Source organism: Chiloscyllium punctatum, chromosome 33, assembly GCF_047496795.1.
Source record: "Chiloscyllium punctatum isolate Juve2018m chromosome 33, sChiPun1.3, whole genome shotgun sequence".
Lineage (NCBI taxonomy): Eukaryota > Metazoa > Chordata > Chondrichthyes > Orectolobiformes > Hemiscylliidae > Chiloscyllium > Chiloscyllium punctatum.
In genome coordinates, this window is record NC_092771.1 from 11542313 (window position 1) to 11559511 (window position 17199).

Here is a 17199-nt window from a genome sequence, read left to right on the forward strand (position 1 = left end):
GTTGTGTGACTGAAAATCCAGCCTATTCTCTTATTCTGTTTTCCCTCATCTTTTCACAGTGGTGATTCTGGACATTGCAGACAGCAGAACCAAGGAGCTGTTGACTAGTTACTGCATTCCTGTTGCCTACTTGCAGACGTTCCATCATTACCACATCGAGTTGATACAGGTGGGTAGAAAAACACTCTGTGCTAGAGTGGCATTGTGGCTCAGTAGTTAGCACTGCTGCCTCATAGTGTCAGGGACCCAGGTTTGATTCCAGCTTCTGTGTGGAGTTTGCACATTCTCCCTCTGTCTGCATGGGTTTCCTCTCAGTGCTCTGGTTTCCTCCCACAGTCCAAAGCTGTGCAGGTTTGGTGGATTGGCCATGCTAAATACCTCATAGTGCACAGGCTAGGTGGGTTAGCCATGGGAAATGCAGGGTTACAGGGATAGGGTGGATCTGGGTGGGATGCTCTTTGGAAGCTGGGTATGGGCTGAATGGCCTGCTTCCACACTGTAGGGATTCTGTGATCTGAGAAACAGCAGGGGAGTTCTCTCTGGTGCCCTGACCCATAGCTATCCCTTAACCACAGTCACCAAAAAATCAAGATCTGACGATTTGCCTTGTTATTTTGTGGGAGCTTGCTGTGTGCAAATTGCCGCAAACGTTTTCTATGCAAGAACAATGGCTACACTTCTGAACTGGGTGCACAGTGTTTTGGAATGTTGTGCGGGCACGAATGGTGCAACACAAATGCAAAAGTTGTCCTTTCCCTGGAAGTAATATGATGGAAGGGTTTAATTTCAGAAAGGGCTAGCGCAAAGCAAAGAGTTCCCAGTCATGAATGTGGTGCACAGGGAAAGTCAGGGTTGACACTTGGAAGTGATAACAGAATTACTGCTTTTGGTCACTTCCAACAAAGAATGAACTTTTTATTTAACTCACCCGCGGGATGTGGGAATTGTTGACTGAGCCAGCATTTAATGCCCAATCCTAATTGCTCAGGGGACAGTTAAGAGTCAACCACATTGCTGTGGGTCTCGGGTCACATGAAGGCCAGACCCAGTAAGGGCAGCAGTTTCCATCCTTAATGGACATTAGTGAACCAGATGGGTTTTCCCAATAATCATTTCACGCTCATTAGATATGAATTAGGAATTAGACCCTTAAATTAAGATTCCAAATTCTTTATTGAATTCATATTTCACCATCTGTCATGGTGGGATTTGAACATGGGTCCCCGAACATTACCTGAGTCCCTGGGTTAGCAATCGAGCGATAATACCACAGAGCTGTCACATCCCTGTATCTGCCTGTGTATCCCTGACCGTAGCACACTGTTCCGGCTGAAACTAAGCTGTATCCTGCAGTCATTCCTGACGGGACACCACTCTGCCACATTGAAATGATTCCAGGAAAAGGAACCATCTGGTTTGAAAGGAAGCTTTGACCAAGTCTAAAAGAGAGACAGGAGCCAGACTGACTCCGCTGATCCCGTCCTGTACCAAGGATGTCAAGTCCTTCTCCCTTTGATTATCATCTGCGCCAGTGCATTGGATCGAAAATACAGAGCCTTCATCCAAGTTTGCTTCAACCTCGTAACTCCCAACCTTGACTTCTGCACCTTCCTCTGGTTTGACATCCTGAATCCTACCTCTAGGTCATTCCCTTTCTAGACTCCTGTAAATAATATCTGCCCTTTGGCAGTCTTGCCCCCCCACCCCCTCCCACCTACACTGGAACTCCCTTCCGAGCCCTTTCCACTGCAAGTCCTTACTCTATGGTCAGAGAGTGGGAGGGAGTGCATTGACTCCCCCCAGCTGCTTTTGCCCTCTTCCCTGCTACAGTTCTCCCTGGTTAAACCCCTGAGGATATTTGCAAAGTTAGGGGTAGCGCAACTTGTTACTTTCATGTATCTATGTCTTTCATTCAGATGATGACCGTTCTACAGTATGCCTGAGTTTCTATTCGCGAAAGGGTCTTAGAAATAATCGAGGAGGCTACAGGCTCCAAAACAGCTCATGCTTTGGGTCTAATTGAAGGGACTGATTACTGATTTGTAATTATGTAACATGTTACTGTGACTTGATTGGGAAGAGCTCAGTGATAATCAAGCCACCCTGCTCCATAAGGCATCACAACAATGTAGCAAAACCTCAATGAGATGCCAAAATGATGAATTTGCCTGATTCACCATCACTCAGGACAAAAACAGTTCACACCAGGTACTGCAGTAACAGAGAAAAATAACCATTTACAGTAAGGTACTCAACTTTAACAAGAACAAAGGAAGGAAAGGATTTCTAATTTATGCATCGTAATCTCTACCCCTTCAAAACTGTGAACATATGAACAAAAACACACTCAATCGCAATTATGACTGACAAAAGACAAATGGCTTAATAAGTACAATGTGGATGAAAACAAATATAGACAGGTTAACAAAAATTCCGAAGGTCAAATGTCTAGACCACAAGGTGGAAAGTTATTTTCCTCATAGTCCTTCTGAATGTTGCAATAATGTTGTTGACTGTTGGGTGATGGTCATTCTTTGATTCAATGATTGATCAGATATACTGAGGTCTTTTTCTGATATGGATTCATGCCATTAAGTTTTCTTGGGTTCCCCCCACACACAAACAGACAGACAGATGATTTCTGTTTGCAGACTTTAGATATTTTTCACTTTCAGCTGTTTCTTGACACTTGCAGCTTTTTTAAACACTCTGTGGCTTAACCAATCAGAGGACCATTTCCTGGCAGAATTTCCTTCATGCAAAAGATTCTTGGGATCAGTCAAAGTCAAATTCTTCCCCTTACTGCTACTAAGAAGCAGCATGTATTGCACAGCTCAACAATATCCAACATGGGTGGCATGGTGGCTCAGCAGTTAGCACTGCTTCCTCACAGCCCCAGGGACTTGAGTTTGATTGTCACCTTTGATTGATGACTGTCTATGTGGAGTTTGCACATTCTCCCTGTATCTCCTCTGGGCGCTCTGGTTTTCTCCCACAGTCAAAAGATGTGGATGTTAGGTGAATTGGTCATGCTAATAGTGTTCAGGCATGTGTAGATTAGGTGCATTAATCAGGGGAAATGTAAAGTAATAGGGTAAGGGAATGGGTCTAGGTGGGATACTCTTCAGAGGGATAGTGTAGACCCAAATGGCCTATCGGGATCCTATCATCTGTAATAAGTCACGAAACCTCCTCAGTTTTCCAGTCCAAGTTCCATATCAATTTAAAGGAGCAAAAACTGAGAGTTGGACCTGCCTTTGCGTAGCGGACTGAGGAGGAAGCATGTGTAGCAAAGAATCAGGTGATTCAGCTCCACATGAGCCTTCTCCAACTGAAGCTCATCCAAACCTTTCTGCACATCCCTTGATTTGTGGGACGCTTGTGGTACAGTGGTAGTGTCTCAGCCTCTGAACCAGGAGGCCCAACTTCAAGTCCCACCTGTTCCAGAGGTGCGTCATGTCATCTCTGAACAGGTTGATTAAAAGTATCTATCCCCTAATTGTTTATGCACCATGAATGTATCCAGCTTCCCCGTGAATGGACCATTGTTACTCATCTCTATTGCTGCAGAATGAGTATTAGTGGCCACAGTGGTGACTGAAGTCACCTTTGAGGCCCATCCTATGTATTTCTGTTGAGGGAGTATTGTGTCCAATCTTGGTCTCTTTACTTGAGGAAGGATGTGGCTGGACTGGAATTAGTTCAGAGGAGGTTCAACAGGTGTGGCGATTGAATACCTTGGGCATGTACTCACTGGAGTTCAGAAGAATGAGGAGAGACCTGTTGAGGGATATAATATGCTAAAGGCGATTGCTAAGAAGGGCATTGAACAGATGCTCCCCCTTGTGGGGCAGTCTAGAATAAGAGGGCGTAGATATAAAATGAGAGAAGGTCGTTTCGAAACTGAGATGAGGAGAAACTACCTCTCTCAGAGGGCTGTGAATCTGAGGGACTCACTGCCCCAGAGTGCATTGGAGGCAGAATAAACTGAACTTCAAGAAAGCAATAGATACGTTTCTAATGAAAAGCAGGATAAAGGGGTATGGAGAGCAGGCAGGAGAGTGGAGTTGAGACTGGGATAAGATCAGCCATAGGAAGGCCTAGTGATATTATCACTGGAATGTTACTCCAGAGACCCAGATCATGTTCTGGAGACCCGGGTTTGAATGCTGCCATGGCAGATGGTGGAATTTTAAATTGAAGAAAATAAAAATCTGGAATTAAGAGTCTAATGATGATCATGAAACCGTTGTTGACTGTTGGAAAAACCCATCTGGTTCACTAATGCCCTTTAGGGAAGGAAACTGTCATCCTTATCTGGTCTGCCCTACATGTGACTTCAGACCCACAGAAATGTGGTCGACTGTTAAATGCTGGCCTAGCCAGTGACCCCATCATCCCGCGAATGAGTAAATAATCAGGTACAAATGGCAGAATGAGCTTGAAGGGCTGAATTGCCTACTCCCGTACTTCATTCCCATGTTCCTATCAGCCTGGGTAGACACTATGTGGGCTCCTTTCATTACTCGGGTAGGGACCAGTTGCTGTGTGTGTGTTGATGCTGATTGTGTCTCTCCTTCTGCCCACCAAACACAGCCCCTTCCCAGTGTTCCTTCGGGCACTCGACTGTACATCACCATCGTTCGGAAAGCCAGCACCATCCCTCGTCAACAAGGCTTTACTTTCACTGGCCTGGAGGTACGACCCAGACATAAATACACTGCTTCCTTCGGTTTTAAAAAGGATGTGATAGGAAAGAATTCTGGAATGAATCTCACTGGGGCTACAGGGCAGGGGTGGGGGTGGGTAGAATCTCTCCATTTGTACATAATAATGTTCCCTTTCAAAAGCGACCTTACTTGCAGATGCAGTGACACTAAACGTTTATTAAGAAAGCCGAAGAGAACAGCTGTCACTCACAGGATATTAATATTTATGTATGCAGATAGAACGTTTTCAATGCTGCTAATTGCTCTGATCCTGAAAATGCAATCTGGGTTATTAAAATACGTCCAGCTAATGTGCTGACCTGGAGTTCTCGTCCTTATTTCCGTGAAGTGTTTTACTCCTCAGCTCAAAAAGTCCATTACTGGCTGCTATGAGGATGGTAGTGGGAAGAACGTGAGGTGAGCATTTATGTGTATTCTGGAACCGGTGCACACATTGTGATTTCAGACCCTGCCCCACTCCTCAACTCCTCACCCATGCTTGGATACCATGGCAACCAAATCATTCAAAACGTTACAGATTCCGTCATCGGGTTCACTCGACCGAGTGCTTCAAGTGTCCTTTCTCGACCTATGGTGATGTGCCCGCTATTGATGGCACTGGGTGCTGCACCAGAGTCTCTCTCCTCATGGGGAGATGGATCAACCCCGGGATGAATTTGGGAAGCTTTGCCCACTGCCGTTCTGCCAGTTAAGCAACAGGAATTCTGAGGATAGATAGAAATGCCTTTCCCACGCACCGACTCTTGCCAGAAGCGAACTCACCATGTCCATTCCCCTGGTACTTGTCAAGACAAATGTGTCCCTTGCTGTTTTCCCTGTGTGCCGGTCAGTTGTCTATATCCCATGCTCTCTTCCCAACTCACCACTGGTTGGAATTGGGGTCTGGCTGGAGACTGAAAAAGAGAATTCCTGCTATACTTGTGCCACCATCGGTGTCCATGCCATCCAGAGTGACTGGCCATCCTGGATTCAATGCTGCATCCCAAATTTGAGGCAGTTTTTCCGACTCCGGGGATTGTTGCCGCCGGTACAGATTCATGGGAGAGTGGAATTTGTACATCGTTCTAGTGGGTCTCTCCTACTGTCTGGTCTCAAACAACTCTGCCCGGCTCCCACAGCTTCACCGAGCCTCCTGTCCTGTAAGTCTTGCCAAAAGCAAACTTAATCTCATCCCTCACCAGTCCACGTTCCTTGTCATGTGCCTTTTGTAATTTTCCCTGTGTGCTGGTCACGCTGATATCTTCAGTTTCTTGGCTCCACTCTCTGTATTTCCCTCCCTACACCTCTGTGCCCGTCTACCTGTCTTTCTTCCTTTCAGATACTCCATCGAACCTACCTCTTGTGCCAAGCTCTGTGTCCTGGTCTCTTCATTTTATTTCATTGTGCTCCCACATTGGGGTGTTTCTTTGAAGGTGTTAGATAAATATATTGTTGTTGTTGTTGTTCTTGTTGAACATACATGGTTAAGATGGGTTTACACCTGAGGTAAATGGTTCCTCTAAATGGCATTGGTGAGCATACAAAGAGGCCATTTGGTTTATGCCAGAGTTTATGTCCTTCCTCCCTTCTTTGTTTCAATCAACCACCATCTCCTCAATTCTTTTCTCCCTCAATTGGAGGAAGAACTGCCTCCATTGCAGACATGGAGCCTGTCTAGCTTCCTATCCAAGAAATACAGGCCACAGTTTGGGTAAGAGATTATTAATGTGGTTTACTTTTCCTCAAACGTTGAATGACCTTCGGTGAAATTCCAGCAATTTCAGCTTTAACTCCAGTCGTAACGAACTCTCTCTGGTGTTCTGAGCACAGTATTTGGAAAATGGTGCTGTGGCTTTTGTCCACTTGAGGCTACCATATGCAAGTGTACCAGCAGAGGGAGTCTGCCAGGAAAAGGCAATAATGGAATCAGTTCTAATTCTGAATGACTCTGGCTGAATATATAACTGTTTCTGTTCCAAGAAATTCACAAATTGAAGGGGATTTTGCGTTGACTGAGGGAATACTAATAAGTGGTTTCATGTTCCTTTCAGGTTTTGCTTCGAGGTATGGAGAATCCATTAAAGGATCCTGTAGGCCCCCTCCTTGCAGTGGCTAGAATAGTGCCTGATCATGAATCCTATGGGTAAGTGTTTATGCTGCAAAAACATCTTACACAAGATCCTTCCCGGATTGGACACCATGAAATGCCCTGTGATGCTTTCTCTAGATGGAGTGTAACATTGATCACATGGTGATACGGCACAATACAGGCCATTCACCCAATCATTCCATGCTAGTGTTCATTCTCCAGTCAAGCCTCTTGTCATTCAAAGTTTGGGAGAAGATTTGTAGCTCGGGTGCTCGTTGTTGTGGTTCTGTTCGCCGAGCTGGGAAATTGCGTTGCAGACGTTTCGTCCCCTGTCTAGGTGACATCCTCAGTGCTTGGGAGCCTCCTGTGAAGCGCTTCTGTGATGTTTCCTTCGGCATTTATAGTGATTTGTATCTGCTGCTTCTGGTTGTCCGTTCCAGCAGTCCGCTGCAGTGATCGGTATTTTGGATCCAGGTCGATGTGCTTATTGACTGAATCTGTGGATGAGTGCCATTCCTCTAGGAATTCCCTGGCTGTTCTGTTTGGCTTGTCCTATAATAGTAGTATTGTCCCAGTCGAATTCATGTTGCTTGTCATCTGCGTGTGTGGCTACTAAGGATAGCTGGTCATGTCATTTCGTGGCTCGTTGGTGTTCATGGATGCGGATCGTTAGCTGTCTTCCTGTTTGTCCTATGTAGTGTTTTGTGCAGTCCTTGCATGGGATTTTGTACACTACATTGGTTTTGCTCATGCTGGTTATCGGGTCCTGTGCCCTGGTGAGTTGTTGTCTGAGAGTGGCTGTTGGTTTGTGTGCTGTTATGAGTCCTAAGTGGTCGCAGTAGTCTGGCTGTCAGTTCAGAAATGTTTTTGACGTATGGTAGTGTGACTAGTCCTTTGGGTTGCGGCATGTCCTCATTCCATTGTCTTTCCCTTCCCTTAGGCAGCTGTTGATGAAATTGTGGGGGTATCTGTTTTTGGCAAATACATTGTAGAGCTGTTCTTCTTCCTCTTTTTGCAGTGTGTTGTGGCCCTTTTGAACAGTATCTTGATGCAACTTCTTTTGTGTGTGTTGGGGTGGTTGCTTTCGTAGTTTAGGACTTGGTCTGTGTGTGTGGCTTTCCTGTATACCCTTGTGGAGAATTCTCCACACAAGAGAGTACCCTCTCCATTTGATCAAAGACCTCTATTGGGTCCCTTTCAAATCTTTATTCAAGAAACAGAGGACTCAGCCTCCAGATCCTTTCTTTTTATCTAAACCCATGTTTCCTAGCAACCTTCTTTTCTCTCACAGCTGCCTTCATGTCCTATTCGCAATACGGGGAGGAATGCTCCCCTGAGCTGGGTTTGGAAGTGGCAGGAGAGAGGGTGATGGTTGATAGGGACCTGTCTCCTTCCTGGCTCGTCCCAATTCACTACACCGTGGGAAAGCCCGTGAACAGTTCATGGGAGTGGGCCGATTGGTGCCCAGTTAAGGGACCCATCTTTCTGCTGTTGGCAATAACCCATCAGTGGTTGGGGTATGCTCCGCATAAGGAGCACAGGGGCAAAATATCTCCGGGGTGGGGGGTTGTGGGGGTTGGGCCCCATTCAAAGGCAATTGTTGCCTGATTGCGGCTTCTGGAAAGGGTTGGGCAGCTGAAAACCTGACCTTGCTACCAAATCTCCCCAGTTAACCAGACCCTCAAGATCCCTATTCTGCCATCCTTCACCTGTGGTCTGAGTCCTTCCTTGATCTAGGACCATAGTTGGGGGTGGGGGGAGCATATTACCACCAGCAGCCAAAACCTTTCTAGTGGCGCTGCTGAGCACAGAGGAGCTGATTGGTTGACAGCTTTCAGTGAGCCGGTTTCTGACGTCCACCCCTGGATGGGTGCAGATGAGGTTGGGGTTGGGTCCTTGATGCCAAGGACAAATACCCACTGCTGACCTGCCAAATGCCTGAATGACAAAAGGTACGATGAGCTCTCTTGAACAGTGGTGACGGTGGGGACCTCCATTGTAGGCTTGTGGTGAGCAGAGCTACATTAATGCTCTGACTTATTGGTTGCTTATTGCAGAATTTAAGCAATGCTAAAATAACGTCACATATTCAGATCTTTTTGTCCCATAATCTTCAGGAGTAGGATGCAAGAAGCCAGACCTTGAAAGAGAGTATTTACATTCTAACTTTAAGTTCTTACTGTCCAGTCCTAATTAAAGCAAGACTTCATGTCTCTGTTTAGCAATGGTTATGGTCTCCAAATTTGTTCTAATCAAGGTTCAATACTGGTTTTGTACAATTCACTAATTTTCAATCATGTTCCTCCAGAGAGTAAAGCCTCATAGTTTGGTTTGTTTTTCTTAACCTGTAGTACCAATATCTCTTTGATATATTTGTAAGATTCCAAGAATTGCAAGATTCCTTGGTTCCTCTATGCTGTCTGGTCTTGCACCTCCAGAGAGGTCAGTGCTGACTGATATTGAGATCCCTCACTGACCCGCCAATACTTACAGACCCATTTCTGATTGCTGGATCCTTCTTGCTGTAGTTCTGTTGGACTGGTGCTGGTTGGTCATGGAACCTGGGCTCATTATGGTCGGGTTGGTGCTCATGCTTCCAGTGATTGCCATGGAGATTGGTGAAGCTGCAGTCTGGACTATGACTGTTGCTGCCAGTTAATTTTTTAAAAAATCACCACTTTATTTAACCAGGACCAAGGATCGTATCCAGATTATATCTTTATATCTCACTGTCTTCACTTCTCTATCTATTCCCCCTCAACTCTCTCCCTCAAACACACAGTGTGTTCTCCTTTTTTCTCTTTCTTTCACTTTCTCTCTCTCCCCCACCTCTCTCTTTATCTTTTTCTCTCTTTCTCTATCTCTCATTTCTTTCCTTCTTTCTGTATCTCTCCATCTCTTTCTCTTGTTCTCTCTCTCCATCTCTATCTCTTTTTCTCTCTCCTTCTCTCCTTTCTGTCATTCTCTCTCTCTGTCTCTCTGTCTTTTTCACTTTTCTCTCCTTCTCTCCTTTCTCTCTCTAAACCTCTTTCTCTTTTTCTCTCTCTTCTCCTTTCTTTCCCCCCTTCCCACCCTCTCTCTCCGTTCTCTTTCTCTTTTTCTCTTTCTCTCCTTTCTTTCTTCCTTCCTCTCTCTTTCTCTTTTTCTCTATCTCTCTCAATTTTTGTCTCTTTCTTTCTCTCTCTCTCTCTCTCGTTATTTGTCATAGATCCTGATAGCAGGGCTTCAGTTGGGAAACCAGCCATGAGGTAAACACCAGGCAAGGATCCAAGCTGTTAGTCATTACTTATTAATCTATCCCAAGTGCTTTGTTAGTCTTCCCACCTTTGATGGGACTTAGCCCTTCACCTAAGTTTCTCAATTAAAATCAATAAACACAGCACAGCCTACTTTGTGAGGCTCCATTGTATTATTTATGATGTCTTCCTGTGGATTGATGCGTATTCATTGAGAAAGCCAGAGCCCATCAAAGCCTAGTGGCAAGGTAGAAACCCTGAGTAGATCAATAAGTAATAGTGGCACAGCTTGGTTTTCATTGGCCTGAATTTAAGCCCCGATATCAGGAGAGACAGCTTCATTTCCCTCTAGGAGGGAAGGAACATGGGGGTTGAGTTAACAAGCATCAGGATTGTAACGCCAGCCGGACTGGGAACAGTCAATATAACAATGAAATGTGAACCACACAGAGGGAACTTACAGGAAAGCTAACAATGGGGTGGGGGTGGGGGAGAGAGTTAGTATTCCAAAGTATGGTGGATGTGCAGATATTAATTTTTAAATTAATTTTACATCAGTGACAGGAGGAATATGCTGATAATCAAGTCCCATTACTTCCCATGAATAACACTCTTTGTACAAATGTGCTGATTCAGTCTCCAAAATGGCAAATTATTTCCTTTACTTCTTGCTAAAGAGACTTTCACCAAGTTTCTTTAGAGAAATGAAAAGTAATCTGTGGTGAAACTGGTTAACATCTAAAAACTGTAATCTGGAATTAGAACTAAAATTCTTTTTAATCCCACACAGATACAGATACACACACACACACACACTCTCTCTCTCTCTCTCTCACTCACATGAGCGTGTGCATGCACACACACACACGCACACACTCTCTCTCTCTCACATGAGCACGTGGACACACATGCACACACACACGCACACACTCTCTCTCTCTCACATGAGCACGTGGACACACATGCACACACACAAGCACACTCTCTCTCTCACTCACATGAGCGCGTGCACACACATGCACACACACAAGGCAACAAAGACTCTACAGCTGATATTTTAAAAGGGCAAAAAAAGACATCCTCGCTGAATGGCACACGTCTGCTCTTATATCTTATGATCTTACGTCCTTCCCTAAAAGATTTTAATGAACCAGCAAGATTTTTACAACGATCAACATTTGTTCTCATGATCACCATCACTGAGACTAGTGTCCAATTCCTGAATTATGAAGTGAATTAAAGTTCCACCAGCAACTCTTGGGGGATTTGAACCTATATCCTCTAAAGATAAGCCTGAGCACCTGGATTGCAAATAAATGACCACTTTGCCACCATCTCTCCTTATTAATGTATTCCTTTTTTTTTAACCAGAAATGCAATATTGATGAAGAGTCCCTGGTTGGCTGGCATTAATGCCACTGCAGTAAAGCATCCAAGTCTGCACCAGTCCTTTTTTGACGTTCCTCATCACGCCAGCCAAGGTCACCCCCAGGTAGGTGAAAACACATGGGCACTTTATCTGGTGACACAACGTCAAGAGGCCTGGTGGGTATGGGGCAGTTCAGTAACTTCCCATTTCCTGTTGTTCTTTTACAAACCCAACCACCTGCAATTTCCAGGAACGGTTCAGTCCTTCCTAGAAAAGCCCAGCTCATTTGCAGGGAACTTGCAACTTTTTCTTCTGGGTCTTTGAATTCTTCAATTTCACATTGATTGCTGTGTTGCTGAGTTCTTTATTGAAACTCTGAAATACTCTTCCTGAATCCTTCTGCCTCCTTCATTCCTGAAAACACTCCGGTTTGATCAAGCAGTTAGTTAATTCCTTCTCATGCTGGCTTGGGGTAAAATCTTTTCCTATACAGGTCATTCTGCTATAACTTGCTTTTCGTCAATGTGTATTTGCTGTAACTCAATTGACAATTTATTTCTAAATCGCAAACTTTTAAAACATATATTGGCTGTAACGCCAATTACATCGCCTTCACTTTAAACGCTGTTTCTAAAGCACCATTTTTCTATAATGCGAGGCTTCACAAGAACACAACCATCGCGTTGTAGAAGAACTGACTGTAAATTTCCTTCACAAGCACCTTTATTGAAGGTACTGTATTAAGCACCATGACTTTACTAAGACAATCCCTGCAGTTGCTGACCAGCTCTGTGAATGTTGAAATGGCAACATGGAAACAGGAGAAATTTCCAAGATTAAAACTGGAAAGAACTGCAGATGCTGGAAATTGGAAACAAGAACAGAAATTGCTGGAAGAACTCAGCACCTGTGGAGTGAAATTAGAATTAATGTTTCAGGTCCAGAGGGTGGTGTGTGTATGGAATAAACTACCAGAGGAAGGTGGGGGAGGCTGGTACAATTACAACATTTGAAAGGCTTCTGGATGGGTATTTGAATAGGAAAGGGTTAGAGGGATATGGGTCAAATGCTGACAAATGGGAGTAGATTAATTTAGGATATCTGGTCGGCGTGTACGAGTTGGACCGTGGAGTCTGTTTCCATGCTGTACAACTCTATGACTAAAGGTCATTGGAACCAAAACATTAACTCTGATCTCTCTTTACAGATGCTGCCAGACCTGCTGGGTTTTGCTCTGTTTTTGTTTGTGGAATGTTTAAGATGTTATATTTATTGGTACTAGTGCTGCTAGCAAGCTATAATGTGCTTGTGTGCACCATTTGTAAATCCTTGTGTAGATTCATTGCCACTAATCCTTCTCCTCCTAAATACTAAATTGACTCAGTCTTAAGAAGCAGGTTTATTATGTAGTACTTAATAGCTGATTACATTGCTTCTAAGATAGGTGAGAGCCTAAGGCTTCTAAAATTGCAGACTTGAGTTTAGAGTAAGTACACATTACTGGTACTGAAACGTTCTGATACACAGCTTAGAGAGAATGGAAGAACTGATGAACTCCTCCCAGGAAGTGTCCTTTATATGTAAAAGCAAAATACTGCGGTTGTTGGAAATCTGAAAAAACAACATAGAGAATACAGGAGACACTCAGCAGATCCAGCAGCCTCTGTGAGGTAACATTTCAAGTTGGGGAGAACTCTTCTTCAGAGTCTGAATTGAGTTGAATTTATTGTCACGTGTACCGAGGCACAGTGAAAAGCTTTGTCTCGCGAGCAATACAGGCAGATCACATAATTAAGTAGCATCGATAAGTAAGTAATAGGTAAACAGCGGCAAAAACAAAAACATAGGTACAGGCGAATGTTAAGAGTTTGTGAGTCCATTCAGTATTCTAACAACAGTAGGGTAGAAACTGTTTTGAAACCGGCTGGTGCAGGTGTTCAAGCTTTTGTACTTTCTCCCCGATGATAGAGGTTGTAGAAAAACATTGCCAGGGTGGGGTGGATCTTTGAGAATGCTGGTGGTCTTTCCTTGACAGCGAGCCTGGTAGATGGATTCTATGAAGGGGAGGTTGGCCTTTGTGATTGTCCGGGCTGAGTTCACCACTCTCTGTAACCATCTCCAATCTTGAATGGTACAGTTGCCATACTAGGTAGTGATACATCCAAACAGAATGGTCTCGATGGCGCACCGATAAATGTTGGCAAAAGTATTCGCCATCATACCAAATTTCCTCAGCTGCCTGTGGAAGAAGAGACGTTGTTGGGCCTTTGAACCAGTGTGTCCACATGAAGAGTCCAAGAAGGTTTGTTGTGGATGACCACTCCCAGGAGCTTGACACTCTCCACTCGTTCCAATGTGTAGGGGGGCATGAGTAACATCCCGCCAAAAATCAATGATGAGTTCCTTGATTTAACTGGCATTGAGAGCTAGGTTGTTTTCAATGCGCTATGTTTCCAGGTCTCCCACCTCCTGTCTGTAGTCTGTTCAGACCTTCAGACAAAGTTAACTTTGTTTCTCTCCTCACAGAATCTGCTAATTTTCTTCAGCATTCTCTGTGTTTGTTACAGCTGTCTTTTGTAATTGGAAATTATTACATGATGTTAATTAACAATTTCAGGTACTAGTCCAACAGGTTTATTTGGAAGCACTAGTTTTCCAAGCGCTGCTCCTTCTTCAAGTGTTCATCAGGAGCAGCGCTTCGATAGCTAGTGCTGCCAAATAAACCTGTTGGACTATAACCTGGTGTTGTGTGATTTTTAACTTTGTACACCCCAGTCCAACTCCGGCATCCCCAAATCATTTCAGGTACTAATTGTCTTCTACAATGGAAGGCTTTGCAATCTCATCCAATTGAGGGCTCGGGCTGAAATGCAATCAGCTGACCCGCGGCAACCCATTGTGTTGAAATTAAAGGAGTGAATGAGAATTGAGTTGGTGCAAGGCACTGGAAGCGTGGAGTTGTACCTATTTTCAGCCTACTCTGCAGGTCGGTCCTGCACTGAATAGATGTCTGGGTTTTGACCCATCATATCCGAATCACAAGGTGATTAAGGACAGAAGGCCGTTGAGCATTGATTGGTCAAATGGCAGTGTAACTGTAGAGTCAAGATTAGAGTGGTGCTGGAAAAGTACAGCAGGTCAGGCAGCATCCAAGGAGCTCTGCAAAACCGAGTCTGGGACTTTGCAAATGCTGCATCTCATTCAGGGCTCAAGTGTAAACTTCACTGAGGGAACCAGAAACCGAAGCATTGTAAAATAGGGTACATATGGTCACAGTCTTGTTCCCAGATGCTCTTTCCATCGGGTTTATTTGAAATAGACCCTTGCATGTAGTGACACCAGTCTCTTAATGCCCAAGGGAGGTTTGCAAATATTATTGTTCTGTTGGTGTAGCTCTGACTGGGTAATTAGCAAGTTGTTGACGAATGAAACCAGTGTTCAGCCGCAGCTTGATTGGATTGTCGACTGTAGTTGCTATCATTGTCACTTGAACGCAGATGCTCCTGTATTTTAGCCTTTTACAAGTGCACTGCCACCAGTTCCAAGCACTCGTGTAGTGTTGCTCAGCAAACATGAGGATTTAGATGCTGCTCTGTCACCGTCTGTTATTGTACAGTGCAACATTGTCTTTGCTTCCTCATGCATCTTTCAGTAGGATTAGACTGACAGCAGTCAGCAACCAAGACCAGTGGTTTTTCAACCCTTTCATTACCATGGCAACTTCAATGATGCAAACAATTCCACTGCATTGTTACTTTTCTTTCAGCAGAGTTGATTGCTCATAAACATTGACTTATATATAGTCTTTCTGGAGAGGTTTACACATACTGGGTACAATAAGCTAAAGAAGGATCAAATGCTCCAGCAAAAATACATTGTATTTTATTGTGAGCACAGACCCATTTTCAAAATCTGCTCAACTCAATTATATCTAACAGAGGTGCTGCATTTTGGAAAGGTAAATTGGAACAGGACTTACACACTTAATGGTAAGGTCCTGGGGAGCACTGCTAAACAGAGACCTTGGAGTGCAGGTTCATAGTTCCTTGAAAGTGAAGTCGCAGGTAGATAGGATAGTGAAGAAGGCATTTGGTACACTTGCCTTTATTGGTCAGTGCATTGAGTATAGGAGTTGGAAAGTTATGTTGTGGCTCTAGGAACACTGTGTGCAATTCTGGCCTCCCTGTTATAGGAAAGATGTTGTGAAACTTGAGAGTGTTCAGGAAAGATTGACATAGATGTTGCCAGGATTGGAGGATTTAGGCTATAGGGAGAGGCTGAAAAAGCTGGGGCTGTTTCCCCTGGAGTCCACACCCAAGCTAAACCCACTGTGATCAGGCAGTGGCCTAGTGGTAATATCACTGGGTAAGTAATCCAGAGGTTCAGGTTAATTCAGGGTTCAAATCCCACTAAGGCAACTGGTAGGGTGTGAATGAATAAATCTGAGATATAAAGCTAATGGTGACTATAAATGACAGCAATTCTTGATTTGTGAGTCTGTGTTTTCAATTTATCATTGACATAAGAAATGTCCTTAGGAGGAGACGTAAAACCCAAGATGTGGGCCATTTGGCCCATCCTGTCTGTGCCAGCTCTTTGAAAGAGCTGTGCAGTTTAGTCCCATCTCTTCCCTTTCCCCAAGACCCAGCAATTTTGAATATTTATCTAGTCTCTTTTTGAAAGTTATTGTAATTGCAGTTACTGCCCTTTCAGGCTGCATGTTTTTTAATATGTTTGATTTGACTCAAAACAAAGCAGAGTTGGCTCAAAGGGCTGAATGAGCCACCCCGTTCCTAATTTCTAAGTTTGCAATAGGTTTTATTTCCGAAGCTTCTAAAATATCTCTGCACTCACGCTTATGGTTCAGCTTCTAGTGACTTTGCTGTGAGTCCGCGTCCAGGCTGAATCAGTCAAGCCCAGTGAACATAGTCAAGCCTAGTTGCCAGACTCTCATAATCCATCAAAGAACAACTGAACACCACAAGATAGTAATTTCCAGAGCATCATAATTCCTTGTGTAAAACAGTCAGGAATCAGATGTTTTTAATTTTATCTTCAGGTTGAATTGCTAAAAGGAAGCGAAGAAATAGTGGAGCCACCCCTTCCCCAGTTAAATTATAGTTCAGTGAGTTCTGAGGCAGCTCACTACCCCTTTCTTGAGCACAGTTGGGGACGGGTAATGAATGCTGGTCTAGCCAATGATGCCTACATCCCACAAATGAATAAAAGAATTTAGAAGTCTCACAACAGCAGATGAAGTGTCAGGTGACAAAGGGGCAGCGCTCCAAAAGCTTGTGATTTCAAATAAACCTTTTGGACTATAGCTTGATGTCACATGACTTCTGACTTTCATTCCCCCCCCCCCATACCTCCACATCATAAAAAAATTAAATAGAGCTTAAAGATCATGAGACTGAACTTTTATAATGTTTCATAGGTGAGAAAATATTTATTGTAAAATGGGATTCGAAAAGTTAGATGCTTGTTTTAAACTTGATGTGTCAAAAGGTATTTTCAGTGGTGCAGACCTCTAGAACTCAATGAACACAAATTCTGGCTGTTTCTTCCCCAGTCCAATAAATAATATCTCTGTTCCTTCAGTGCTATTGGGACAATATTCTGGAACTCTTCCCCCCCCACCCCCAGGGCATTGTGGGTTCAGCAACACCACACGGACTGCATCGGTTCAAGAAGGCAGCTCACCCCCCACCTTCTCAAGGGCAATGAGGAACAGCCAATAAATGCTGGCCCAGCTAGCGATGCTCATCAAATAAAAAGCAAAATACGCACATAATG

At 44.1% G+C, this 17199-nt stretch overlaps 1 protein-coding gene across 7 annotated transcripts in view; it reads left to right on the plus strand.

Annotated features, from left to right (window-relative positions):
* Positions 1–17199, plus strand: part of ccdc33 (coiled-coil domain containing 33) — a 272241-nt gene that overhangs the window by 113068 nt on the left and 141974 nt on the right. For all 7 annotated transcript variants that reach the window (XM_072552976.1, XM_072552975.1, XM_072552972.1 and 4 more), the window contains 4 exons: positions 60–169; positions 4597–4698; positions 6761–6852; positions 11406–11526. In XM_072552976.1, the coding sequence (XP_072409077.1) occupies positions 60–169; positions 4597–4698; positions 6761–6852; positions 11406–11526 (425 nt within the window). The remainder of the gene's footprint in view (positions 1–59; positions 170–4596; positions 4699–6760; positions 6853–11405; positions 11527–17199) is intronic.